Source organism: Eurytemora carolleeae, unplaced genomic scaffold, assembly GCF_000591075.1.
Source record: "Eurytemora carolleeae unplaced genomic scaffold, Eaff_2.0 scaffold1390, whole genome shotgun sequence".
NCBI classification, from domain to species: Eukaryota; Metazoa; Arthropoda; class Copepoda; order Calanoida; family Temoridae; genus Eurytemora; species Eurytemora carolleeae.
This window is the reverse complement of record NW_019397286.1, coordinates 43,104-71,020: the sequence shown is the minus strand read 5'-3', so window position 1 is coordinate 71,020 and position 27,917 is coordinate 43,104. Positions and strand designations below refer to the sequence as shown.

General features: G+C 33.9%; 3 protein-coding genes across 4 annotated transcripts; all 3 read left to right on the top strand.

The window, feature by feature from the left end:
- Positions 1 to 63: 63 nt before the first annotated feature.
- LOC111713278 (calcium uniporter protein, mitochondrial) lies at positions 64 to 12,573 on the top strand. Of its 2 annotated transcripts, XR_002767657.1 has the most exons (13): positions 64 to 112; positions 1,273 to 1,444; positions 1,680 to 1,826; positions 2,700 to 2,754; positions 2,903 to 3,033; positions 7,212 to 7,385; positions 7,775 to 7,880; positions 8,277 to 8,438; positions 9,481 to 9,563; positions 10,400 to 10,461; positions 10,744 to 10,789; positions 11,701 to 11,761; positions 12,067 to 12,098. XR_002767657.1 is itself a non-coding variant. In XM_023488112.1 (12 exons), exons 2-12 carry the CDS (start codon positions 1,274 to 1,276, stop codon positions 12,088 to 12,090), a joined length of 1,176 nt encoding a protein of 391 aa, XP_023343880.1. In that variant the 5' UTR covers positions 64 to 112; position 1,273; the 3' UTR covers positions 12,091 to 12,573. The 2 variants fall into 2 exon arrangements, 1 of the variants encoding a protein (XP_023343880.1); XM_023488112.1 differs by lacking the exon at positions 10,744 to 10,789 and having other exon boundaries at positions 12,067 to 12,573.
- A 234-nt stretch (positions 12,574 to 12,807) lies between these two features.
- Positions 12,808 to 21,398, top strand: LOC111713277 (ribosome biogenesis protein WDR12 homolog). Its single transcript, XM_023488111.1, has 11 exons — positions 12,808 to 13,420; positions 13,709 to 13,782; positions 14,074 to 14,154; positions 15,353 to 15,415; positions 16,106 to 16,184; positions 16,417 to 16,479; positions 16,672 to 16,717; positions 18,092 to 18,216; positions 18,780 to 18,824; positions 19,872 to 20,363; positions 21,232 to 21,398. The coding sequence occupies exons 1-11, from the start codon at positions 13,359 to 13,361 to the stop codon at positions 21,383 to 21,385; spliced, it is 1,284 nt and encodes a 427-aa protein (XP_023343879.1). The 5' UTR covers positions 12,808 to 13,358; the 3' UTR covers positions 21,386 to 21,398.
- LOC111713279 (la protein homolog) lies at positions 21,349 to 27,916 on the top strand. Its single transcript, XM_023488114.1, has 11 exons — positions 21,349 to 21,451; positions 22,365 to 22,419; positions 22,524 to 22,644; positions 23,065 to 23,184; positions 23,589 to 23,668; positions 23,767 to 23,811; positions 24,229 to 24,490; positions 24,905 to 25,035; positions 25,342 to 25,446; positions 26,404 to 26,502; positions 27,769 to 27,916. Exons 1-11 carry the CDS (start codon positions 21,405 to 21,407, stop codon positions 27,820 to 27,822), a joined length of 1,119 nt encoding a protein of 372 aa, XP_023343882.1. The 5' UTR covers positions 21,349 to 21,404; the 3' UTR covers positions 27,823 to 27,916.
- Position 27,917: the final 1 nt, after the last annotated feature.

Here is a 27,917-nt window from a genome sequence, read left to right as displayed (position 1 = left end):
TTCAAGATGATTTTTGTGAAATGTGAAAACTTCATGAAAATGAAATCAACTAAATTTAATTTCAGATGAATTGATTTGTTGATTTTAACCGGAGATCGTCCGTGTATAACAGGTAGGGGGTCTGTCCTAGTGAACGATTTTTGGACCCCCCGCGGCCCCCCCCAGCCCCCCCCTCNTTCCATATACGCTATAATGGTTACAACAACAACAAAACTTTTTAAAAAATTGGACTGCAGTTCTCGGCTCCCTAGCTTCGTTCCTAAGCCTGTTCCTCACAGAGCTCCCTTGTATTGAATTGCATCAACGGTGTAAGTTTAACAACTGAAAAATTACAGTGCTTAGAATTCATTCAATTTTGATCCGGATCCTTGATCCGCACTGGAACAAAATTGGATCCGGATCCAGGTCATAAAATTTCAATACGATTTTCTGATTTTTATCAAAAGGAAAAATTTTCAAATTAATTTTCTTCTTTTTTCGCTGATTTGTGCTGCTAAAACTTTTTAATAATCTCTAGTTTTAACAGTTCAGATTGGAGTTTTAGGAATAACTTTTTTTTGCAGTTTTTAATTGATATTTTGTCCCTTGAATCCGATCCGCATATTTTAGCGGATCCGGATCCAGAAAGCAAAAATGTTTCGGACCCAACGGATCCGGATCCTAAGCACTGATAATTTATATAGATAATTTTCGTAGATAATTGTTCCTCTACCCTCTCGTAACGAGAAGTGTGTTTTCTCACTGAAACCAGGTATTTCATTGTCTTACATATGAGAACTATGTACAAAATTGATAGGAGGGGGGGGGGGTCCAAAAATCGTTCTCTAGGAAATTATTTCATGTTAGCTTGTGCATTCAATTATGAGCCTTATTCTTTTTTACTGAAATAAAACTAAGCACTTGCCATTTTTTCTTTGATAGTCACGCTAAATATAAAGTCATTATTGTCTTTCTTCCTCTAATGTATTTTCAGCTAGCGGCTGGGCTCCAGGTAATTTCCCACCGTACGCTTTTTGGAAGCATGGCTTAACTCCCTCTCTCATAAATTTTGTACATGTATCTTGTATGCATCACACGGATATAGTTTTGACATGTGGCCGCAGCGCCCGATCCCACAACTTGAGCTAGCCGTAGATCTCGACCCAGAAATTAATTCAAACTAAGTTTAAATTTTTGTCCATAAATCGGTCTACAGGAAATTACCTTAGGCTGTTTCTTTTCATTGCGACTTTATTGTTTTTAATTTAAAGATAACGAACTTTATTTAATTAGGATGTTGCGGAACAGGCTTCTCTTTAATCTGTCAAATTCGCGTTATCAACTTCCCATCCTCCAACCCACCTTCCATCTTCCCAACCTCCAACCCACCTTTCATCTTCCCAACCTCCAACTCACCTTTCATCTTCCCAACCTTCAGTCCTCTTCTTCTCTTTCTTATACTACGGTTAGTATATTTTCCTGTGTGTTAATGAAGGGATGGGATTAAACATTAAATGTTTTTTGGTGTTGTGGAGAGAAATTGTATGGGTAAACTAATAATGAGGAAATTGTATTTTTCTTCTTCTGGGACCTAGACTTAACGCGAAAGCCTCCAAACTTTTTTTTAATATCCATTACAAAAGCAGTAAGTCAAAACTTGATCTTATCAGGAATCGTGACGAGAGTATTTTTTTTTTTAGGTTCCGGGATACCTACTTCCTGGGAATCTGAACTGCTCTTCTGCTGTCAGATTTAGCACTGCAACAGCTAACACAGCTGCTGCAACAGCTGATACAGATGCTCTATCAACACAGATAGATGTCAGCATTGTGGACGGTCTCCCTCAGGTTGGTTTATTTAAAGTTATGAAACTTAAGAAATGAGACGAGTAGCGTCACTATGTACGGTACTGAGGGTGTCTGTTCAAAACCTCGCTCCAAAATTGCAACTAAAATTACAATCCAGCAATGAACATCTTGCTGGCATCCCGCATTCCGACCGATCATATTAAATTACAGTCGTTGTCGGAGAACACTATGTTGAATGACAAAAATTGCAAACACTCAAATCAGCCAGGGTTATATCATAACCGAGTAGGTTCGATGTAATATGCGGATCCATGCATGAGACAGTTGTTGTAAACTTCTTTGGTCCTGAACCTCACCCCATTTAGTTGGTGAAAAAGAAAAACTTTCTTCCATTCCATATACGCTATAATGGTTACAACAACAACAAAACTTTTTAAAAAATTGGACTGCAGTTCTCGGCTCCCTAGCTTCGTTCCTAAGCCTGTTCCTCACAGAGCTCCCTTGTATTGAATTGCATCAACGGTGTAAGTTTAACAACTGAAAAATTACAGTGCTTAGAATTCATTCAATTTTGATCCGGATCCTTGATCCGCACTGGAACAAAATTGGATCCGGATCCAGGTCATAAAATTTCAATACGATTTTCTGATTTTTATCAAAAGGAAAAATTTTCAAATTAATTTTCTTCTTTTTTCGCTGATTTGTGCTGCTAAAACTTTTTAATAATCTCTAGTTTTAACAGTTCAGATTGGAGTTTTAGGAATAACTTTTTTTTGCAGTTTTTAATTGATATTTTGTCCCTTGAATCCGATCCGCATATTTTAGCGGATCCGGATCCAGAAAGCAAAAATGTTTCGGACCCAACGGATCCGGATCCTAAGCACTGATAATTTATATAGATAATTTTCGTAGATAATTGTTCCTCTACCCTCTCGTAACGAGAAGTGTGTTTTCTCACTGAAACCAGGTATTTCATGTGTTTTATGTGTTTTNAATTAAATATGTAATTTTTTAACGTTTAAGGAAGCTGGGTTTTTAACATTTATTCAAAAATTTTAAGAATAATTTATTAGGAGGTGAAATTTATTTTTTAAGCATAATTCTTTTTTGTTAAGTTTTGAACAATGTCGGGGATTTTATCGAGATGTTGAAATTCGAGGATCGAGGGATCGACACGATCTTCATCAAGAACTCCGACGGGATCAGAATTGCGGCTAAAACTTCAATTCAGAGATTATTTGATCAGGTTATTCACAATGTTGATAAAAATCTTAGATCCCTATCTTTTAAAATCCCCTTTCTCGTAATTGGGGAATTTTCAAACCGAGCTTGCTATCCTTTTTTCGCCTTTAATCGCGATTAAAACATTTATCTGGAATCAGCGTTTTAATACGAAATACCCCTCTCCCTTAAGATTATCGGTCTTGGTCATATTAAACTTTATGCTTAGTTGTTTGGAATAAATTAACTAAATACAACTTCTGGGTCGTTTCTTGATCATATTTCTGAAATTATTTTATCTTAATACATTATATCTAAGTACATAAAGTGACATTTTAACATTTCGTCGACAATACTTCTCAATCTATCGGGCCCGAATTTGTTGTGGCTTCTCACATGACCCCACAGAAGGTTTATTTAGGGAATTTAGGAGTGTATATTTTTGGAAAAAAATCATTCCCCCCTTTCCCTTTGAAAACATTTTTTTGGGGGTATTTTATTTGCTGAATTGTGGAGAAGAAATGAATTATATAAGGAAACAATGAATTAATTTGATGTCAAATTTTTCATTTGTTTCCCCAAATCATAAATCGCCCCCCCCCCCCTTTTGGGGGGGGGGGGGGGGTGGAAAACCCCCCCCCCCCCGTGCAATCGTCGAAGGGTTAATATTAACAGAGATTACATTATTCAGTACATATTTTAGATTCTTGTTTTTTTTTCTATCTTTAAATTATAAATTATAAACTGAATGAGCAAAGAGGTTTCGTGATTCATTATAATCTATACTCTATACAGTCTGTCCCTTTTTGAATATCATTAACGCTGAAGTTTAACAAACCGTAATAATAAATAAAAAATATAGAATATAGAATTCTAGTATTAATCTATCACTGTAAACTTCGGTTCATTACAAGTACCCGGCCGACTTTTAATCAGTAAGAGCAAATAGTACACAATACAGACTGTATAAGACAAACCGGGACGGTACACCACGGTCCCTTCTAGGGACATTTTACAGATATACAATACATAAAGTAACCGGGACGGTACACCACGGGCCCTTCTAGGGACATTTTACAGATATACAATACATAAAGTAAGATCTCTGTTTGTCTGTTTGGATGACCGATCGTTACTCAGGAACCCCTGGACCAATTTGCCTCCTATTTTGATTGGGGAATTTGGGATAACCATGGGAATGTTCTTATCTTGATTAAAATTCTAAGTTAAATGAGTTACTAAATTATGGCAAAGGTTTTTTTTAATTAAAAAAAGATAGGTTTCCAAGCCACGTGGATTTAACGGTTCTGTCAATAATTCAGAAAGTTTTGACTTTCGATTAGAATTTGATCCATAAAACATGATTTTTTAACCTTTTTTGTATATAGTTTATTGTCGGCATATGTATTTTGAATAAAAAAGTATAGAATAAACAAATCCGTAAGGTAAAAGGTTGTTGAATTATAGACCAAAACACGTATTATATCAAATAGAAGAAACCGAATGCTTCTTACTCTGGTTGGTGAAGCGCGCTATATGCAATCTACATAAAACAGACCATCGAAATGGTATAGAATTAGACTTCAGGGACATCTGTAACAGAATTTTATTTTCTTAAATTCCTGGTTGAGTGGTATATCCTCCAGCTGCACACTTGCTTCTATCTTTGCCAAATTATTTAATTAGTAAATGCACATTATGAAAACTTATAACTAAGAACACACAAGGCAAAATTTAAGAAAGGCATTTCATAGAAAGGCATTTCATAGAAAGGACATTTCATAGATAGGACATTCCTTAGATAAGACATTTCACAGACAAAGGAGATTTTTTACTTACGTAATTAAGTTTTCTTCGATTTTTCTTAGATACGGATTTTAAACAATTCACTCGATTCGAGCATTTTCATTCAACAAAAGCATTATTAGTGAAAAACTTTTATTCACAGATGAAAAGTTGAATTTAAAGTTCTTAAAAAATGGAATAAGCACTTTTCATATGTAATGCTTTTTTAAATTGTTTCGTTGTATCAATGTATATGGGGAGCACTGTATTTACATTTTTCCGCAAAACAAAATTGGAAAACTGCAACTTTACAACTGTTTCTTTGACGCGGTAGAAGGAAGACATGGCCTACATTTCATAAAATCTCCTCCTCTTTCGAAAATCTTCTCTGTCTATGAAATGTCTTATCTATGAAATGTTCTATCTATTAAATGTCTTTATCTATGAAATGTCTTTATCTATGAAATGTCTTTATCTATGAAATGTCTTCATCTATGAAATGTCTTATCTAAGAAATTTCTTTATGGAAAGTGAAAATGATATGGATGTCAAATTATAAGTATTTGCATGGAAAAAATACCAAGGTATGTAATTTTTACCACCTTGAAAAAGAAAATTATATTCTTAATGAAATTTACAGAAACGTAATTATACAACTTACATAGTATATACAGGGTGAGTAAAAAATAGTGTGATAAGTGTCGTCTATGTCAAAACATCTTTTTTTCCTGGTTTTTAAAACTTCATGTTCAAAGAAATTTGACATTTTTTTGTAACTGACATTGCCACGTAATTTCATACTTTTGTAATAAACAAGTACATATCTTGTATATAAATCTATGTTTGTAATAAATTATAACATTATCTGTACCCTAACTATGTTCAAGTATAAAACCCAAAATATAGATTAGTTGGACATGAACCTTTGCTTTATTACGTTAAGACACGTATTATTTCTCATTTCATAGAGTTCTAGAGCGAGTTGTATTTGAACGATACATGCTTAGAATACAGAGCGTGTTGTATCTGGATTGATACAGACTAAGGTATTATTGTAGAACATTGAGTTCTAGAGCGAGTTGTATCTGAATGATACAGGCTAAAGAATACAGAGCTTGTTGTATCTGGATTGATACAGACTTAAAGGAACTACTGCACACCGGACTAACCAGAGTGAGTAGCATTCTGTTTCTATTTTAAATAAAACGTGTTTTGGTCTTTGATTCAATAATCATTTACTTTACGGATTTGTTTATGTTATACATTTTCATTCAAAATGCATATGCCAACAAAAAGGTATTTCATAAAAAAGGCTAACAAATTATGTTTAATGGGTCAAATTGGGATCGAAAGCCACAGCTTTCTGGAATATTGACAGAACCGTTAAATCCACGTGACTGGAGTAAAGCATCTGGAACACTATAACTAAATCGATCCAATGTTTGTAAACAAGACAGTTAACAATTGGACACTAATTGTGCGTCATCCATTCCTAAGAAAAATGCTTACTGCTTTACAATTCTATTGATCTATAAATTGATCCTTGTCAAAACAATAAACACAGAACTTTTTTAATTGATGACACAATTATTTTTGTTGACTGTTATAAACATTCTTGAACTGAAGAGAAGGTTCCTATCTTCGAGCCATGGATGTTCGGATGTTCGAACCTCTAAAGTATACATATAATAATCTAATAATCTAAAAAGACGAGAACCTTCGTAATAAGAATCTTTTTTTTTGGCGCATAGAAACCTTCTTTTAAGCAAACATTTTATGTACAAATACAAATTTATTTAAACAGTAATATTGAAGGCTTTGAGACTAGATTTTGTACCTTTTGAAAAGACGTTTCAGATTATAAAATGCCCTTTTTATAAGATAATGTAATACATTTAAACTTTAAGGGGTTTGAGGGCCAATTGTGATCCTTTCAGATTAAAAGATGATTTTTTTTTAAAATTGTGAATTAAATTGGCAGCGCTGAGATTTGAAATCCTAAATAAGAAAAAATTAAAACTTTTTTTTAATCGTCACCATGTATATTGAGACTTAAAAATCCAAATTAAGAAAATTAAAAATATAAATCCTCTTTTTTTAAATGGTGGCCTATGACGATGGGCTAGATTCATGAAATGATAATTTTGTTTAGATTTCGACATTTTTTATTTAAAAACATTGTTAAATCTGTACGAAATTCTCAATATCTTTGGTATAATATTAATCCAGTACAAAAAAAAATTTGAAAAAAGACTGGATTCTGAAAAATATTCATATCTGGGTTTATGGTCTGTCGAAAAAACAAGTGTCGACATTTACGAATTTTGTATATTTACCAACATAAAAAGATAGGTGTGCGATGTTTTTAATTGAAACTTTTGTTAAAAAAAGGCGACTTGGAAATGAATTGTATTTTAGGAGTTTGAACTACACATCAACGACACTGTTCATCGTGTTGTACCTCCTAAACTAGCGACCTTGAGCTCTGATGAGCTGAAGAAGATCTCAGACGTGAAGTTTTTGATTAGCGAGCTGTACGAGGCTCTCAACATACAGGACTTTCACGTGGAGAAGGAAGCTCAGCTTATCAAGGTGATAAAGGACGAATGATTTTAAACTTTTTAGTAAGGACTTGTTAAGTTCTAGAGCTGTTCTGAATGTTATAAAATTGTATTGCCCTGTTCTTAATAATACAACTCGCTGAGAGAGGAGCTTTTTATATGTCGCATGCGTAGGCACATGTCGGTAAAATATTAATGTGTAACTTCAACCATATCACATGTATCCTTTCAAAAGAAGTTTCCCATACCAAATTTGGTTTTATGTACAAGGAGCTTAACAAAATTAGAATTTTAGGGTAAAATTCGATAAAAAAAGTTACCCCCGACCAAGTCCTGCATTAATGAAGAAATTAATGGGGAGGGGGGAGTTCTTGACTATTTCTGATTTCCCCTCTATAAAGGTGTAACTGAATGTTTAAGGATCTTGAGACAATGAAGAATGAACTGAAACCTCTTGAAGATCAGAAGCTTGAACTCCAAGATTGGGCAGAGAGAAGAACTAGCTTCTTTACATGGGTTGGATTAGGTAATAACCGAATCTGCACCAGTCCCCAAACCTCTCCCTACCTTAAAATTACATAATTTCTTGAAAATTGTAGTTTCTTAAAATAAATTCGCTGAATGGGGGGNTCGGGGGGGATCGGGTTAAAAAGATGCGTGATTGGGGAAAAGAAACTGCTGATAGTTATTCATCATCATTTTAATTCCTCAAAATATATCTTCCTGATCCACTCATTCCTTATTCCTTATATATTTTACTAGCTGAAGTGTCCGTCGTTTATCGTGGTAGAATTTTTTTTCGAATTTTTAGGGTTAAAAAATTATGATTTTTGAAAAAATCGTTTTGCCAGCTACAGTTAACATATATGCAAATATTAAATACATGAGCGAAGAGCTTTATTATATATTTTATAATGTTAAGGTATGATGTCCGTACAGTTTGGTGTACTGGCCCGCCTCACCTGGTGGGAGTACAGCTGGGATATAATGGAACCTGTTACGTACTTTGTGACCTATGGAACCGCCATCATTGCTTACTCTTACTTTGTGCTCACAAAGCAAGAGTACTTGTACAACGATGTCGGTATGTATATCAGTATATGTATATATTTTTTGGGGGGAGTGGGGTTAGCCTGACAGACATTTTCACTTAGTGTTTTAGTATGTCCTTTTTTTCTGACGTCTCATTATGACATCATCAGTTTTTTATTATTTTTATTTTCTCTTGAATTACTTCATTAAATTCAGGTATTTGATGCCTTAACTGATCTTTCATGAAATTAACTTATTGAAATTATAATTATAATTATTCTACTTTAAAAGCATTTCTTTGGATCCATTTAATTTTATGCGGATCCGGATTCTGGAACCGAACTGGAAAACATGGATCCGGATCCTGGAACCGCACTGGAAAACATGGATCCGGATCCTGGATCCGCACTGGAAAACATGGATCCGGATCCTGGAACCGCACTGGAAAACATGGATCCGGATCCTGGAACCGCACTGGTAAATATGGATCCGGATCCTGGAACCGCACTGGAAAAACATGGATCCGGATCCTGGAACCGCACTGGAAAAACATGGATCCGGATCCTGGAACCGCACTGGAAAAACATGGATCCGGATCCTGGAACCGCAATGGAAAACATGGATCCGGAACAAAGGCCATGGACTTTTCATTTTAAGATTTCTGATTTTGTTTAAGAAAGCAGAATTGTCAAATTATTCTTCTTTTTTTTTTCGCTTATTTTTATTTAACTTGATGAACCACTCAGAGATCAGGAAACATTTATCATCTCTCTTTTATCATCAGTTCAGATTTAGGGTTTGAGAGTAAAAAAGTTTTTTTTCAGTTTCAAACTTAGTAAAAAAAACTTATTTTTAAACCCGAAATCTGAACTGAAGAAAAAAGACCAATTATGAAAGTTTCCTGATCTCTGTATAGTTCATCAAGTCTTAGCATAAAATTCTGCTTTGTTAAAAAAAACTCTTAAAGAAATGTTTCTGACCTGGATATGGATCCGGATCCATTTTTTCCAGTGCGGATCCAGGATCCGGAAACGCATCATGGATCATGGATACAAATGTTTGTGATGACAAGAATTAAGTAAGTAAAATTTTAGCGAAACGAACCTGGCTGATGAGCTTCCATAAGAAGGCTGACAAACACCGTTGGGACGTTAATAAATACAACTCACTTAAAAAGGTGGATTTTTTATTCTGAATTTTATAACACGATAATTCAATGAAGGAGGGGTGGCTGCTCTGGGTTTTGGAATAGCTCCCAGGGTGATGAAATAGCTCCCAGGGTGCTGGAAATCAGACTGAAAAAAGGGCNGGGTTGCAAATTTCAGTCCAAGAGAACATGTGGTGATCATTAGTTTGGACAGGGGTGTATATTTTATTACCTAAAAAATCACTCCCCCCTTAAGAAAATAATTTTTGCTCTTCAAAAAGGTATATACTAAATAAAAATATAAGTTTTTTTATGGTTTTTACGCTGAATTGGTGAAAATAAATGAATTTTAATGGAAATTAAATGATTTTTCGGCTTAAAGTATCGAATAGAAAAAAGAAACCTCCCTGGTGCTCAGTTCCGTTTTTTATTTTTTCCCCCCGAAATCATCTTAAAAATATACACGCTTTGCTTCAGCTTAAACATTAAACAGTATGGGTCGAAGTAATTTTGTTAATTTTTTTATCTTGATACAGAAAGGTTTCATTTCAGTTTATCTAAAACATCTCAACATCTTAATTATTTTATCTTATTTTCAAGTTTTTTTCAGAAAAATTATTTTTTTTTCGACTAAAAATAAGTTGATTTGGCCATTGCGTTTTTTCTCATCAGTAACAATTCAAAGATTCTTCTTTGTAAGATTTAAGTAAGATTTATTAGAGATAAATAAATTATTTTAATAACGTTATATCATCCCCCCCCTCATCTTCAACAATCTTTCGATTTATGTAATATATAATATCAAAACTCTTTCCAATTGATGTCAAATTAAAATTTTTTCAAAACATATTCTATAATTGTATCAGGGAATTATGAATGCTGAGGCAGATCTCCGAAGACTCCGAGCTCCAATTCAAACTCTGAAAAGGTAAAACATTTGTGGTTGTTGGTTGTTGGTTGTTGTAAAAGTGTTTCATTATAGTTGATATTTGGTATTCCAGGAACTCGTCAGCTTAATTTGATTTAAACAGATCTTATTTTGGTTTTAGAGAATTATTCTATTAATCTTTTCCTTACTTTTAGCTCCTTTTTCCTTTTTTCTTTTTTGTTCTTTTTGTTTCTTTTTCGTTTCCTTTTCATCTCTTATGCATATTTATCTTCCCTTTTCTTATTTCTTCCAATTTTGTTTCTTTTCTTATTTGTTCTTTAGGTATAAATCAGGTATGAATTAGCCGATAAGAAATTCAGAAGATAAGGTACACTAGAGTTCATTTTGTTTCTGATGGTGGAATTAGCACTAGATTATTTTCTTAATTTTTACTGATTGTGGAATTAGCATTAGATTATTTAATTAATTTTATTGAAGATTTAGTAGTAGACAAAAAACTTGATTTTGTTTGAAGGAACTGAAAGTGTAATTTTAAAGGGAGTGATCGGCTATGTAAGGTAGTTGAACTGAGTATGCAGTGTTGTTTTTTTTTACATTTTATGTCGTCGTTATTTAATAATTTTAAACAACTAATTCTGAAAACGTAGTCACCCCAAAGTAGGAGTTTTGAACTTCGAATTTGCGCTCAAACTCAGGATTTACAGATCTTTAAAGTGTTTTATGTCTCAAATGAATCCGAAAGAAGTTTTCCACAGCACTGCATACTCAGTTCAACTACCTTACATAGCCGGTCACTCCCTTTAAGTGACCCTCCACGTACAGATAGCAATACTCGATTCATAACGTTACCCCTAAAACCTTCGACTGATACGTGTTGTCAGACTTATTTTTGCGTCATTAACCTACTAAAACGCTTTTATTGTTAAAATACTTAGTTTTCAAGTAGTTTTTAAGTTAAAAATAATAATATTCATTTTCTAGAATTTGAATTTTTGGAAACAGTTTTTAATATTCGGTAATGTCAAGTTACACAAGTAACGCTAGCTGTGACGAGGTTAAACTCTAAACAGCATACACCGCGTAGCAGTGGTTTTCAACATATTTGAACAAACAGCTCTCCTTACTCACTAAACAGTCTAAGGTTTAAAGGGCACCGTTGAAATCGGGCATTCCCTTTTTTTAGCATGAAGGGTCAGTTTAGATTTCGCTTGTACAGTCTCTTTAGTGATCTGACATTGCACAATTTCAAAATTATTAAAACCCTTATTTTATAAATAGGAATCCAATTCTTGGACAGGATGGCAAATCTTCAGGAATCTTCGGTATTCAAAATCTGAAGGTAAACGATATGATGATGATGATGATGAGTATTTGGACTGCTGGAGAACTAGTTTTTGCGTAATAACAATAATAAAGATTGTAAACAATAACACAAATGATAAACAGACATTGGTGTTAGATGAAGATTCACCGTATACTAACTCATGTTTGTTTACATTAGATCGGCTGCCTTTATTATTGTTGTTACGCAAAAACTAGTTCTCCAGCAGTCCAAATGCGTCACAGCAAAGTGTACTGAAACCCTATTGCCCCCTCCTTGTACTCAATTCTCCTTGATTTTATTTAATGTTTTGTTTTGTTCAGGATGTACTGAATAAACTCCAGTGACGTCATTAATCCACCAGACCTACGTATACACCAGCGCTGTACAGTGTACAACATACGTACACTTTTAAAGGGCGGGAACGGAATTCTTAAGATTCTGCATTCCTGTAATCTAATCTTCCTTCTATTATCATTATGTAAATTACTTCTATCACTTATCGTCTTTTTAATATTTAAATCAACCATTTAAAATCATTAAAATGAAACTCTACGCACTTCTTTTCCTTCATAACACTAAAACGCGGCTTTTTTCCCATTATTCTCGCATTTAATTTTGTGTCGTGAAATCTTTCTAAAAAAAATTGTCTCGCATAAATTTCTTTGTTTAATAATGTTCTGCACAGTCCACTGCAGTGCTAGGAGGGTCTGGTGCAGGTGTAAATGTAGAATGTTTATCAATTTTAGACGAGCTAAAAAATAGATTGATTTAAAAGTTAGTGTTTTAGTGCCACCAAGCAGATAATAAGATGCTTCTAATTTACCGGGGTAAATCATAACATTCCTTTCTTTTCATTTAGATTGAAAGAATTAAAACCAAAGAAAACAAAAAATTGTAGATAAAGTCACTTTATTATGGATAATAAATGTAAGTTTTTGTGAAACAAAAATCAAGCTTATCTGCCATTTTAAATGGTCAAGTCTATTATTTTAAGAATGCAAAATCTAATTATTTCTCAATAAATTTTCTGGTTCTTAAATGACTAGTTTTCCTACTTCTAGGAAACGAACTACCAAGAAACAAACAATTTATTGAGAAACGAAAATTAAAAATAAAATAAAAAATGATTATTAAGACATTTTTAATCTCTCACTAACATATGTATTATTCCAAATTGATACCATTCTTTCTAGTTCTTATTGTGATCGCTATCGTTCTAGTCATCTTTATCTTTCTGAATCCGCTCAAATTAAATCGGAAAAATGCCCATTCATTTTTAATTCATAAAATTTGAGGTGATTGTGTAATTTTTTCCATAATTATATATGCAACAGGGTGTCCCACATCATACAAAGCATTGGAATTTCTTAGATACAAATAATTGAAAAATTTGAAATTATCGATAAAAATGAGACGATAAATCAATCGATTTATGAATGTTTAAGCTTGGACAAAAACAATTATGATTTGGGGCGCCCTGAAGATATCTATATTGTTGTTGTTAACATTGTTGTTAGATAGTTAACAGTTTTTAAAATTTGACCGTCATGTCAATTCTAGACACTCTTGTGCTCTCTTGTTATTATTCCTCTTTTTCTCTTAAAATTAAGAAATGATACTCTTCAGACTCAAGATGCCGGAAAAAGAAAAGAATGATAGAGAAGTTCAAATTAGGTAATCAACAAAAAAAATAATTTTTTTCTCTATTGCTCATAATCGGAATTATCTTAAAACTCTAACGCAAACTTTTAATAAGTATACACGGCCTGGATCCGGTTCCATTTTTTCGGGTCGGATCCAAGACCCGGATCCGCATCATAACCGTACGTCTTCTTCCGATTTAATAGTTTAATGGTCCCACAGATCTGAATTGATATTTGAAAATATTTTTGCTCAACGTAGAAAAGAACATACATTTAATATAAATATTTTTATAAACCTTTTTTATTGAACTATTTGTAGGCTGAAAACTGAACTGAAAGTGTTTGGTGTTGAAGATTCTCCTTTTTCTGTTCCCTACACCATAGACCCTGCAGGCATTCACTAGTGTTATCAAGGCTTTCGTTAAAGAATACATCAAGATTATTTCATCTCGTTTAAGAATTTCCCTTCATACATTTTTTTCCTCATAAGATTACAATATTCTACAACAAAAAATATTAAATCTGAAAAATTTTACAATTTCATTTTAGACTGAGAACTAATCATCGTAAAATTACACAAAAGAATATTTTAAAGCGAAATTTAGGTTGAAACTTATTGCAACATACTTTCTATTTATTTCATCAGATTGTTCACCTGACATCAACTAGTGTCTGGTGTCTAAGGCTTAAACAGTCTGGTCAAGGGATTACTAACTAACTTTGATTATGTTCCTGAATTCGACTGGATATGCTTTAATGATATTGGTAAGAAATAAATGATATTTTTATAAGATTTTCAAATATAGCCGTAAAAAAAATTAAATTACCCAAACAATTACTTGTTTACTTATGTGGTGGTTTGCATGGTGCAAACGTCGTTGGTGTCCTCTGGGAACTGTGCGGTTTCTCCGTTAAGTTATTCATCAGGTTGCTACATAGCACAGTTCCTATTAGCACATTAAAGTAGTTTAAATGGCAATCCTCTCTAGTTAAGCTTTTAAACTAGTCACATTCCTGGACTCGCTTCACATCAATTGGAAAATATTATTCCAGAGGGAAAAGAAATTTCGTCTTATATCTGTCTTAAATCTTGTCGCAATTAGGTTCTTATTGTAGGAGGTATTTCTGATCAAACTAGTTTGCTGATCATCAACAGTACCAAATGGACGATTTGCCTTGGTCAAACCCATTAAGAATTTTTTGATGTCTGCACTAAATCATGGCGTTTCCGCCGGATCTCAAGCTTTGTCAGGCCAAGTTCAATTAATTTTTCTTAATATTTGTTGTTCAGTCTAACTATAATTTTTACAGCTCTCTCCTGAACGCGCTTTAAAATCTCATGTCGCTAACTAGTCAAGGTGATCATGCTGGTATTGCAAATTCCAGGTGACATCTAACAAACTGCTTGAACAACTGAAGAAAAATATTTTTGTCCCTGTACTTAAATGGTTTGAGATTTGGGCGAGAACTGCTGATGCTCTCCTAGAAGCATGGGCGCATTGTAATGAAGGTTTTAGATTGTCATTTTAATAATGACACCAATGTTTGGTTGATTATCTACAACCTGTAGAGGTAGACCACCTATTGTGTATACATGTTTGATGTTTCTTTTCCCAATATGCATAATTTTACATTTTCTAACGTTAAATTTCATCCACCAACTGTCAGCCCATTTTATCAGTCTATTCATAGCTGTTTGTAGGCTGTTAATATGTTCCATTGTATCCGACCGGTATCCTAGTTCATTATCATCTGCGAACTAGATTTTTTATTATCCATCTAATACAGATCTACGGATTAATTTAATTCCCAATTAACCCAATTGAATTTTGCATTTATTTAAACTAAAGATTTAGGAATTTTCCCAATACCCTGATGCTCGGGAGGAATCTTATTCCAAGTAGGAAAGTATAAACCTCCTGTCTGCATAATTTCCAAAAATTAAAGAATTTATTTTTTATAGTTCGAGGGAAACTTTCGGAGCATTTAAGTGACCGCGATGATATATCAACTGAAAGTATTATTGGTAAGTTATTTTTTACATTTATCTCCGAAGAACTTTAAAATATTTAAAAGAAATATTTCACAAGACGATCCAAATCATGCTATTCCAAAAAATAGATTTATCATCTGTCAAATGTTCATTCCTCATTTAATGATATAATTGCTAATGCAGTTTGTCATTTATCAAAGTGACTGTTGGCTTTTTTTCAATTGACTCCTTATTTGTTGGGTGACATGTCCGATTCACAACTTTTGACTGATCAATGATGTCGATCCTTGTTAATCTACGAAAATACCATTAATTGTTAATTACTTGATTTGCAGGCTAGTTAAGAAATATTACAATTTAATTTCTAGCAGTCAAAATGTTATGATCCCGCTTGGGACGTAGCATATTCGTTATTTTCATGTAACGTCACTTCTGTTACGTTCACACTGTACGCTAGCTTACATTTCCGTTTCACTCATACTCGCCTCGATCATCAGTCAAAGGTTTAAAGGGTATCTTTGTAAATCGGGCATTTCTATCTTTGCATGTGTATTGTATTTTAATTTCATCATATACTTTTCTTGCAGCCCTGAAGGTTTCATTAGAGCAATTTTGTAATCTTAAGCTTAGTTTTTTTTTGTTCTATGAAACTTTCAGAAACTAAAAATTATTATTTAAATATGGATCTTCATATTTTATTTTTATCTATTATTTTCTGCTCAGTTCTGGAGTATGTTGAGAAGTGCGAAGCTCCTAAACCAGAAAATGCCGCGAACCATGATGATTGGGTTAGCGCCTGCAGGTGTTTAATCTTACTATGGTGGGGGGGGGGGGGCGTCGGCAATTAAAAAATTGATCTTATTTTTTGTTGTTTATTGATTTGAGTTTTGTGTTGTTTAGCTCTTTTGTCAACTTAAGATGTAATGGAAAATGTTTGAATTTCGCAAATTACAAGGTGTTGCAGTTGGTCTGATTGGTGAGAATATTTTTATGATTTAATATTTAAGATTTGATATTCCAAAAAAAATTTCTAGAATAGAGGGTGACCTGGTTCTCACTGGTTGTTATGATAATACTGTTAATATTTGGAGCATCAGGAATTCATTCAGTCATTTTTTCATCCATCCTTCCTAGCATCATGATTCATCTATCCTTCCTACCATCATGATTCATCCATCCTTCCTAGCATCATGATTCATCCATCCTTCCTAGCATCATGACACAACCATCAATCCGTCCATCCTAGCAGCTAGACTCTTAGAAAAAATGATTGATTGATTGATTTAAAGTGGTGAGAAAAAACTTGTTATTCCTGGACATACGGGACCTGTAAAGGTAACAAAATCACTACATGTAATTTTTAAGGGACTATAGTCGTAATTTCAAGTGAAACTTTATTTATTTAAGGACTTGTACCAATTGACACTTAAAAAAACTTTTTCTGTCATCAATCGTGCATTTCTTGCTCCAGAAACAATAGAGAACATTTTTTGAATGAACTCCGTCGTATCTTTATGAATAGGACATCTTCCTCTTTTAATGATGAGTCACTTGAAATTAGAACGATAGTCCCTTTAAACAATAAACTAGTACCAGTCCCTTTAAACAATAAACTAGTACCAGTCCCTTTAAATAATAAACTAGTTCCAGTCCCTTTAAACAATAAACTAGTACCAGAACCTTTAAACAATAAACTATTACCAGTCCCTTTAAACAATAAACTAGTACCAGTCCCTTTAAACAATAAACTAGTACCAGTTCCTTTAAACAATAAAATAGTACCAGTCCCTTTAAACATTAAACTAATACCAGTCCCTTTAAACATTTAACTATTTACAATATACCTGAGGACTACGACAAGCAGCCATTTGCCTTATAGTAAGAGAAAAGTTGTGTTTTTGAAAACAAATAACAAACTTTTCCAGTTTATTAAACAGACCACTTGCACAATTTTTTCTTCAAAAATCATTGGGGGGGGGGGGTGACTGGTATATAAAGGGTGAACCTGAAAAAACCACACAAAACGGATTTTTTGGATTATTACTAAGAAATATAATAATGGATGAAAATCCGCAAAGCTATTATTTTGGGACCAGGTGATAGTGGATCTACCAAGAAAAAATCACTAATTATGACCAATAGAAAATGTTTGGAGTATTCTTAAGGGAAAGGTTGCTGAAAAAGAATGCTCTAATGACCAACAGCTGAAGAAAGCCATCATTGCAGCATGGAGAGAGATTGACGATGATAAGGCTCTATGTAGACATTTGATGGCATCTCTGCCCCACCGACTGCAAGCTGTTATAGACAAAGAAGGCCGTCAAATCCAGAAGAAAGACTACCAAAAGTTTCCAAATACTTAAATATATATGTAACCACTGAAATATATCCAATAAAATTGTTTAAATCATAATGCATTAAACAATTAGAGAAGAATTTGTATTATGTGTGGTTTTTTTAGATTTACCCTTTATATAATAATATATACCTAACTGAAGTCCCGGTCGTTGCCCCTGGAATAAAAAAATGATTTGGAAAAAATCAAATCTTAAAGAAAAAATGTTTCGATTTTTTTTAGCCTATGTTTACCCAGGGTATCCATGTGTTGCCTTTAAAAAAATTCAGCCAATTTGGCCCAGCCGTTTAGCCAGCTATAGCTGACATATATATATATAATGGATCGTTAGCATTGAATCTCTACTATTCTAGGCTGTAGACTGGATAGAGAGAACAGAAACTGGTGGAACATTTGTCTCAGCATCTCATGATCAGAAGTTAAATATTTATACTTGGAACTCAGAAACTAATTCAATAGAGAACTTAAATACTTGCAGGTATGCAATATACAACTATTTATAAATATTATGATAATAAATTAACTCTCGGTGCCAATATGCACCCCTGGAATTGGTTGATATGGTGCAAATTAATTATTTGTTTGATTCATTAATAAGCTGCACGAATCATGACAATCTCAATTTTTTGAATTTTCATTTCTGAGTTTGATTGATTGACTAATTTGTCGTTAAAAGGGGCTGTCGAGTGTCGACGTATTTATAAAATATTAAAATATATTAAATTGATTTGATTACATTTACAACGGCTAATTTTTTACACAGTTTTTGCATGTGCAAGGGATAGAAGTTGATTTATTCAGGTTTTTAATTCTTCGAAAAGAAGACGAAGTTTTGTTATATTTAAAAACTAGTTTACATATATTTTTACGTTCAGCATATGTTTGTCAATGCATAAATAATTTAATATGTGGGGAAAGCGTTCAAATCATCAATAAATGCCCCACTACAGGAGCATTATCTCACGCCCGGACACTTTTTAACGCCTCACTGATCCCAACTTCATCCCTAAATGATAATAATAATAATGATAATAATTGCAGAGGTCATGAGAGAAGCGTTGAGTGTGTAGCGGTCAGTCCTAACAAGTAAGGAGTTTATTAAGAACATAACCAGAGCTTGCAACTTTTGAATAAACTCGAGTCTTCAACCATTCATATTCTACTCGGACAACATTTTGGGATCAAGGTGGAAGGAATCTTAACAATTAAACGGTTATATATATAACGATTATACGATTGTCTGCTCTGAATAAAAATCTTACAATTGTTTTATTTCCCTAGCATAATATTTCGGTCTAAGCCAGAAATAAAATTTATATTTTCGAAATCATAATTTTTTTTTTTACGTTTTTGGACTGATAATTTAACTTTTTGTTGGGTTTTGGTCTGAAATGAAATTTTATCTATATGATAAAATTTTGGGTTGAAGCCTGAAATAAGTACAACAACTCGTCTGATACCATCACATGCTTTTAATAATGGCACCAATGTTTGGTTGATTATCTANGGCAGCAAATGGAGTAACCCCTGCTATTCAGGGCCTGAAAATATGTTCAGGGGTAATTACCCCTAGAATTCTAGGGTGGGGGGGGGGATTTAACCCCAGGATTCTAGGGGGGGGTATTTACCCCCAGGATTCTAGGGGGGTATTTACCCCCAGGATTCTAGGGGGGGTATTTACCCCCAGGATTCTAGGGGGGGTAAATAACCCCAATAACCCCCCTTATGTCCGCCACTGTGCTGAAGAATTTTAGTTTGGATTCATGGTTTCATAATGAATAATTTCGGATTGAAACGTTATTTTCATTCTACATTGTTTTGTCCGAAACCATAACTTCGTGTGAGATCATGCTTTCATTCTCCGGTTTTCCGTTTGATATCTAATAGTTTTATGCCGAAGTCTTTGATTCGAAACCTAAGCAATAATCATTGTGTAAAAATATTTGTTGAAAACAAATTTGTTAGAAGCCCACAACTTTATGTTTAAGTTCTTTGGTTTAAAATCATGTTTATCACCGCATAAGTCTCCTTCCTCCGGTGACTAGGAGCGGTCGACCACTAACTCATTGAATGTAGGGGTTTCTGCTAATAATAATAATTATGTATAATATTTGTTAACTCTATTGTGTTCAGGAAAGTGTTTGTATCTGGTAGTTTTGACAACACGTTGAAGGTCTGGGGAGCTGTTCCTGCTGTCGAAGATGACCGAGAGGGAAGTACAGAAGCAAAGAAATCACGTGGGAGCGCCGGCAGGGCTGTTACAAGAACACCGCTCAAAACCTTCGGCGGGCACAAGGAGGCGGTCGGCGGCGTGGCCTGGATGGGTAACGGGGAGATAGTTTCCGTATCTTGGGACCATACCATCAAAATATGGGAGCTGGAGTTGGGTGGTCTTAAAACAGAACTTGTGGCCAATAAAGCACTGTTCAGTGTGTCTGTGGGCGGAGAGCGGAATGAGTTGTTGTTAGTGGGAGGGGCGGAGAGATCTGTCCGCCTGTACGACCCAAGAGCTGGGAATGATGTAAAAGCAGCTTACACAGCACACACTGGTTGGATTACCTCCGTAAACTGGTCTCCCACCTCACCAATACATTTTGCGTCCTCATCTCATGATTCTACTCTCAGGTAACTTTGTAAACTAAGAACAATGCGTCCTAAATAAAAACTTTGGTTCCTTGGTTACATTATAATGGGAAGTAAGTTAGCGTCAAAACTGTAATTAAGATGTATATTTTTTCATTAACAGTATTTCCTTCCTCCTTACCAGATGTTAGGTTGTTTTTCCTGGAGCGGAAATATTTTTCTATTGTAATATCCGCCGGATTTGGGGTAATAAACTGAATTTGTATATATGAATTGTTAACAAAAGATTAAAAAAAAACTTAGTATTTGAATTTTATTTTTCCGTCTTTACCAGAGCGTAGGAAATATAAACCCCGGATCATCATTTATATAATTGTTTCAACATTTTCTTGTGTGTCCCAAACATTCGAATGTAGAGGGATGCAAGATCCAATATGACGTAGATCAATGCCTTAAAGCCCAGACATTTTTTTCATACCCGGAATTTGAAGAATCTGTTATTCCCTTTTCTTCTATCAAAACTTTAGTGTTATGTTTCTCAGGATCAAGCATTGATCTCCATCTTATGCCGATCTAGGGATTAATTTAATTACTTGTCAATATCCCCTTATGGTTATACCTGGACAACTTTCAATATTGGATTTAGCATTCATCCTCGAATTTAAAAGTTCCCAAATTGGATATCAAGATGAAGCGTTCAAGATTAACTATATCCACACAAAAGTTTTTATCAGTTGACTTAGCACAAGACCAAAAAAAGTTCAATCTTTTCATTATTGATCACATTTTTTCTTTAAATTTTTATAATGTTCAATAGGTTCCTCATGTTGATATATATTGAAAATAACTCATGCGTTCCATATTTTGATTGTTATTAATGTATTCATCTGCTAATCGTCATTTTCTTTAGGGTTTGGGACACGCGCAGTTGTAGAACTCCACTTTACGACCTTCAGGGACACACAGACAAAATCCTGGCTTCTCATTGGCGGCCTGGACACATAGTTTCCGGTGGAGCTGATAATCAGCTGAAATTTTACAAAATGGCCGCTGATCTCAAGTAACATTTTTTCAGAACTTAAAATGGCGGTGACCGAAGAAATTACCCAGTTAGATCGACAGATAATCAGGTAGATCTTTTTTGTTCGGCTGCAATTTTGTTCTATCTTGTTGCAATGATATTTTACCAGTAAGGGTCGGATACAGCTGTGATGCGGTCTGGGTTGTCCCAAGATTCTTGAAGATCTCATCTTCGTACAATCCTTTTATAACAAGGATTATCGTTCAATGCTTGGTTGAAAACTGCAACATTTGTTATTTTGGTTCCAACTTTATTAGTGTTCAAGTTAGAAAAGCTACACACTCACAATGCATACATGTAATCTCGATGCGCTGCTCCTTCTTTGCATTTCCTTCAAACCTAAAACATTATATAATCTACACTTCATAGTCCTATAACCAGTGCTTAGGATCCATTCAATTTTGATGTGGATCCTGGATCCGCACTTGAAAAAGAAGGATCCGGATCCGGGTCCAAATCCGTGGATCTATGTTATGATTCACAAAGCAGAATTTCAAATCTTTTGTCCTAATTTTTGCTTATTTTTATGCTAAACCTTGATGTTCTATTCAGAAATAAGGAAATTTTTATTATCTCGTCTTTGAACAGTTCAGATTTGGATTTAGTGAATAAAAAAAGGGTATTTTTTGGTTGATATTTCGCACCTTGGATCTGGATCCGTGGATCCGAATATTTTTACGAATCCAGGCAGCCAAAATCTTGCGGATCCTAAGCACTGTCTATAACTGAGATCTTCGTTGAAAAATACTAAAATCCACCACCAATTATTTTATAGATGTAAAAAATAAATATTGAAATTTTCTTTTCCCTGTTTTAGAAATGGGAGAAATGTTTTCACTACACTACCTATATTTTTGGAGCTTTTTAAATATTTATGATTGAATTAGTTATTTATTTACTTCCCTGTCTTTAGTAATATTGATGACAAATTAGAATTTAATTGAAAAATCTTTTTTTTTTAGACAGCTTGAATACTATTTCGGAGACTACAATCTTCCTAGGGACAAATTCCTCCAGGTTATTTAAGTCTTTAATTTAATATTTCTTAGAAATAAATTTTCGCTTAAAATATATTGAGATCGTTGGACGCTGAACAGTTGTATAATATGATTATTGATTAGGAATCCGTGAAAGAGAATGACGGCTGGGTGACGATGGAAACATTACTGAAGTTTAAACGGCTAGCAGATCTTAGCTCAGACGCTAAAACTATCCTTGCATCAATCAAGAAGTCAGATTCAGGTAGAACAAACACACGATATTAGATACTTTCCCAAAGGACTTTACTTAAGCAACATCTTCCCAAGTGGCAACTTTCCAATTGTGCAATTTTCCAAGTGGCTACTTCCCAAGTCTGTCCTTGCCGCAGAGCTCGGCCCCATAACCTGTCCAGTCGCAGCGCTCGCTTTCCATTTCAGCCTGTAGCGCATTGGAAGGCCTAATCTAACCTTTATAAAGTTGCTGCTTAGGAAATTGCCCATTTTGGAAGCTGTCACTTGGTAAGTTGCCCTTGGAAAAATACCTTTTGGAAAGTACCTAACACCACCAAAGACTATGCAGTCTTCTTTTCACTTATCTGTAAAAATCTCTGTTACCTATTGACAGATTATTTAAAACTTCCTAAAACTTTCTTAAAACTGGGTTGACAAGTTGATTGTTCAGGTTTGATGGAGGTAGATATGGAGGGAGATGGACGTCTCCGTAGATCTCCCGCCAACCCTCTCCCGGAGAACACAGAGGAGGCAAAGAAGCTTCTGGAAGCCAAAACTGCGTATGCTAAAGGTCACTTTATCAATAATCGTTCATTTTAATTTAACAGATTTATTTCGGGGATTTTTGTTCTCGCTAAATCTGGAGTGAATAGTAAGTATACACCTAGCTTGGTTCGGATTCGGTTTTATTTTTAGGATTTTGACACCACACAATTTCTGTGAATCTTTTTTCTGGTTAAATCTGATAAATATACAGTTATATTACACCCCTGTCAACAGGTTTTAAGCAGATTGAAAGGAACGGCTATAATTTACTATTTGTGTCTGTTTTATGGCATTAGATTCAAGTTGAGGCAGATTTAATGTTTATAAAGGGTATAGTGGCTGATGGGTAGATTAGGTGGCACAACTTCTCAGTGTTTATCCAGATGAATCTATGAATCAGACACATAATAAAACTCTTGTTTTGTGCAGGGTTTGACAAAGAAAAGACGACAATGGACGAACTCCTTGAATATTACGCGGAACATGAACCTGCTATTGTTCATATTCAGGTTAATATTTTAGCAATACCTGATTGTTTAATAAAATATTTACCCTCCCTAGTACCTAGTCCTCACTGCTCAGATTCTAACTCTTTTGTTGTTTTTAGATGAGAAACTACTTTGACAAAGCTGATAAACAGAAACATTTCAAGGTAATTATTGTATTCTATATTTTTTACCCCTTTTAACGTTTATTTTACAGATTTTCAATTTATTTCATTGCTTTAGATTCTACTTTTAAAAATCCAATTTTTTATCCTTTTTTTTGGTGTTTTTTTATTAAAATGTGACAAGGAGCGTCGACTCCTATTAAATTGAATAATGGGTTGTCTGCTGATAACAATAATGATTTCCAGTTTGAGAAATTGAGACCAGAAAGGTTTTATTAATTTTTTGCAAATTAATGTTTAAGACTTTGTTTTGAAAACAAAGTTTTTTTTGTACATTTAAACTGAGAAACTTGTTTATTTTCCCTTTCATAAGATTCATTGTTTGATTTTGGGAAGGTGGGGGGTCGAAATGAGAAAATTTTTTAGACATTCTTAGTTTTTAAATCGTAATACATCTAGGGTTCAGTTTTCCTCACATTCCGTAGCGAGGAGGCCTGCAAGGAGTTCGTCAACGCCGAGAAGAAGGAGTACAAGGAGGTCCAGCTCATTAGGAAGTTCCAGAAGGATTACCTGGAAGAGAAGACGAAGGAGTACGAGGAGAAGAAGAAGAAGAGAGGAGAGAAGAAGGGAAAGGGAGAGAAGAATGAGAATGAAGATGCTACGGAAGAAGATGTGAAGGAGGAGCAGAAACTTCCCGTAGGAACCGTTATCAAGATTACAGGTTAAATCTTTACTCAAATACTGACAGATGTTTGAATGACTAAGAATGTTGAGAACACCTGGCTTTGATGCGCTGATACTAGTGAAACCATTGATAAAATCATTTATATTAATAGACAAGCTTATTTAAGATCATAATTATTGTAACTTTTTCTTGTGTAACAGGGTAGAAGTATTATTGATGATTTTTTAGGACTTCTGAAAATCCCCAATTTTTTGTGACTAGTTTTATAAAGGGGATGTGGCCAGATTTGTTAACATTGATTGTGTTCTTTCTTTTGTTCAAAATATTGATGAATCTTGAAGAAATACACACGACCTAGATCCGGATTCATTTTTTCCAGGGCGGATCCGCATCAAAATTAAATGGATTCTAAGCACTGATCGGAACCGTCTGAATTGATAATTATTTTAGGATTAGGAGGAGAGATCACTAGGGAAGATATCAAGGAGAAACTGTCGTCGGAGGAGTTCGGAGTAAATATTGATAAGGATTTAGGAGATATTGCCTTCATTACATACCAGAAGGGAGAGACAGAGGCCTGGGTAAGAATATTCCCCCCCCCCCCCATAAACAATATTTTTAAAATTATTTTGTTTAATCGGTTTAGGCGACAAAACTTTTTATTTTCGAAAATTTAAACAAAGCATATTTTAACTGATTAAGTTTAATCTGTAGCGCCGCAAAATTTATTTGAACCAAGTAATTAAAGTTAGTCTGCTTGTTAAAATCTCGCTATTTTTGTATTTTAGAGCCGCAACAATTTTTTAGCTTGATTGATTGATTGATTGATTGATTGATTGATTGATTGATTGATTGATTGATTGTAAAGTAACTTAGTTTTGTTTTAGATTCGGTTCAAGGTTGAGAACTTCGCGAAGGGTTTGATGGAGAAGATGGCGAAGGTTGAGAAGATTGTGATAAAGGAGATGGAGGTCAAAACTTCAATCCTCGAGGTAGATATTAATACAAGATATAGAAACCTCAATTGTTTTAGATAATCTGGGTTTTTTTGTTGGTTAATTTCTGATTTTTGAATCTTGTACTTGTCAATGGGATAAATTATTAGAAATATTTTGTCTTTTTTCAAATATTATTAACAAACTTTCTCCCTCGCCTCGTCCTACTCAACATTGCCGCGTAGAAAGAATAAAAATAAAATTTAAAAATTCTTAGTTATTCTTCTTGTTAAACTTTTATTTAAAAACATATCAGCGTTGTTTACAAATAGGATAATCGATAATCACAAAGTTAGCACTTTGTAATACTGAGGATAAATCGCATTAAACTTACACAATTAAAGCTTAGTTTTTGTTCTTGTTTTTAACTTTTAATCCCCCATCAAATCTTTAACTTCAATTCTTCAAATCTTTAAATCTTTTAATTTTTTAATCTGTAAATCTTTAAATCTTTAAATCTTTAAATCCTTAAATCTTTAAATCTTTTAATCTTTTAATCTTTTAATCTTTTAATCTTTTAATCTTTAAATCTTTAAATCTTTAAATCTTTAAATCTTTAAATCTGTAAATCTGTAAATCTGTAAATCTGTTAATCTGTAAATCTGTAAATCTATATCTTGAGTTATCAAAGTCTTCAGGGGAAGCACTCATCATTTTGTTGTTAAATATGATTAACAAGTCCTAATTAATGTTTGCTTTAATATGGCAACATAGCTCATATTTGGTTGTGTACTCAAACCTATTTGATACAAGTTACACCAAAAGGTCTAGACTTTAAAACCAATGTTCATTAACGAATTTAAACCGATTTCGATTTCGATTTCGATTTCGATTTCGATTTCGATTTCGATTTCGATTTCGATTTCGATTTGATCAATGCAACCTTAGGAAAAACGGAGTTCCACAACAAAAATGAATTCTGTATTAAGAAATTAAGATAATATTTTGATGCAGGGAGAGGAAGAAGAGAAGTTTCTTTCTGAATCTTTGAAAGATCTGAAGAACCACAGAGCAAGGAACAAGAACAACAAGAGGAAGTTTGAGAACAAGAAGGTATTTATCCAATACTTATATTTGTTTGATCGGAAAAAATTCCCATAGAAATTCTGCTTCGAAGCATTTTCCTTATACACAATCATGAATTCCTACAGCGAAAACTTTTCTCTTAAGCAGATTTATGAATATGCAACGTATCAACTTTTTAAAAATTTATATCTCAATCTTTTGGGGTAACTAGTTCTCTAGTTCTCTAGTTCTGTAGTTCTCTAGCTCTCTAGTTCTCTAGTTCTCTAGCTCTCTAGTTCTCTGGTTCGGTTCTCTTGTTCTCTGGTTCTCTGGTTCTCTAGTTCTCTAGTTCTCTAGTTCTCTAGTTCTCTAGTTCTCTAGTTCTCTAGTTCTCTAGTTCTCTAGTTCTCTAGTTCTCTAGTTCTCTAGTTCTCTAGTTCTCTAGTTCTCTAGTTCTCTAGTTCTCTAGTTCTTTAGTTCTCTTGTTCTCTTGTTCTCTAGTTATCTAGTTATCTAGTTATCTAGTTATCTATTTCTCTAGTTTTAAGTTCTAAGTTCTCTTGTTCTCTTGTTCTCTTGTTCTCTTGTTCTCTTGTTCTCTTGTTCTCTTGTTCTCTTGTTCTCTTGTTCTCTTGGTCTCTTGTTCTCTAGTTCTCTAGTTCTCAAGTTCTCTAGTTTTCCAGCTCTCTAGTCTCTCTAGTGTTTAATAGTAATGTTTAAGTTTTATATCTTTGCAACCTTATGTGGTAGACTTTTGTTATTATAAGCTGTGAATTCTGCCAGATTAGTTAGGCTTCGTTTCAAAAACCAATGGTTTTCAGGTTGCAAAGATAAATGGATTTTTAAAATTGAGTTTAAGTTGAGTTTCTTCAGTTGATCTTATTTTTTCATTATTTCCGGATTCTCATCCAAGCATTCAAATACCTACAGTAGTTTTTACTACCAGGAATATAGGTTGTTAGAGGGAACATCATTGGTTGCTGAGGGAAGGGTGGGTATTGTACGGATTTCCTCTGAAAATGTACGGATTTGTTCAAAAAAAAGTTTTGGCCACCCTGTAACTGTACCCTTAAAACCTTTGTTGGCTCAATCAAATATGAATTAGACTAGAGCATTTCTGATGCAGGAAAACATTTAGGAATTATTAGAACTAAACGTTTTTAACCATAGAAAACAACCATATCTTCCACATTGTTGATCAGTAGAAGGTTTTAAAAGAAACTTAGTAAATCGGGCATTGCCATCTTTACATGGAGGGTCATTTGAATCAACGCTTACAGAGAGTTCTTTTAAAAAAATATTCCTTTATTCTAGGGAGGAAGAGGAGGAGGAGGAGGAGGTCAATGGAAGAAGTCAAGAAGGAATTGAGAAGAACACAAAGCTTGGTCGATTACCCACGCATTTTCTGATCAACTATTACGCCATCCAATGTTGATTATTTGAACTTGTATTATTTTCAGAAT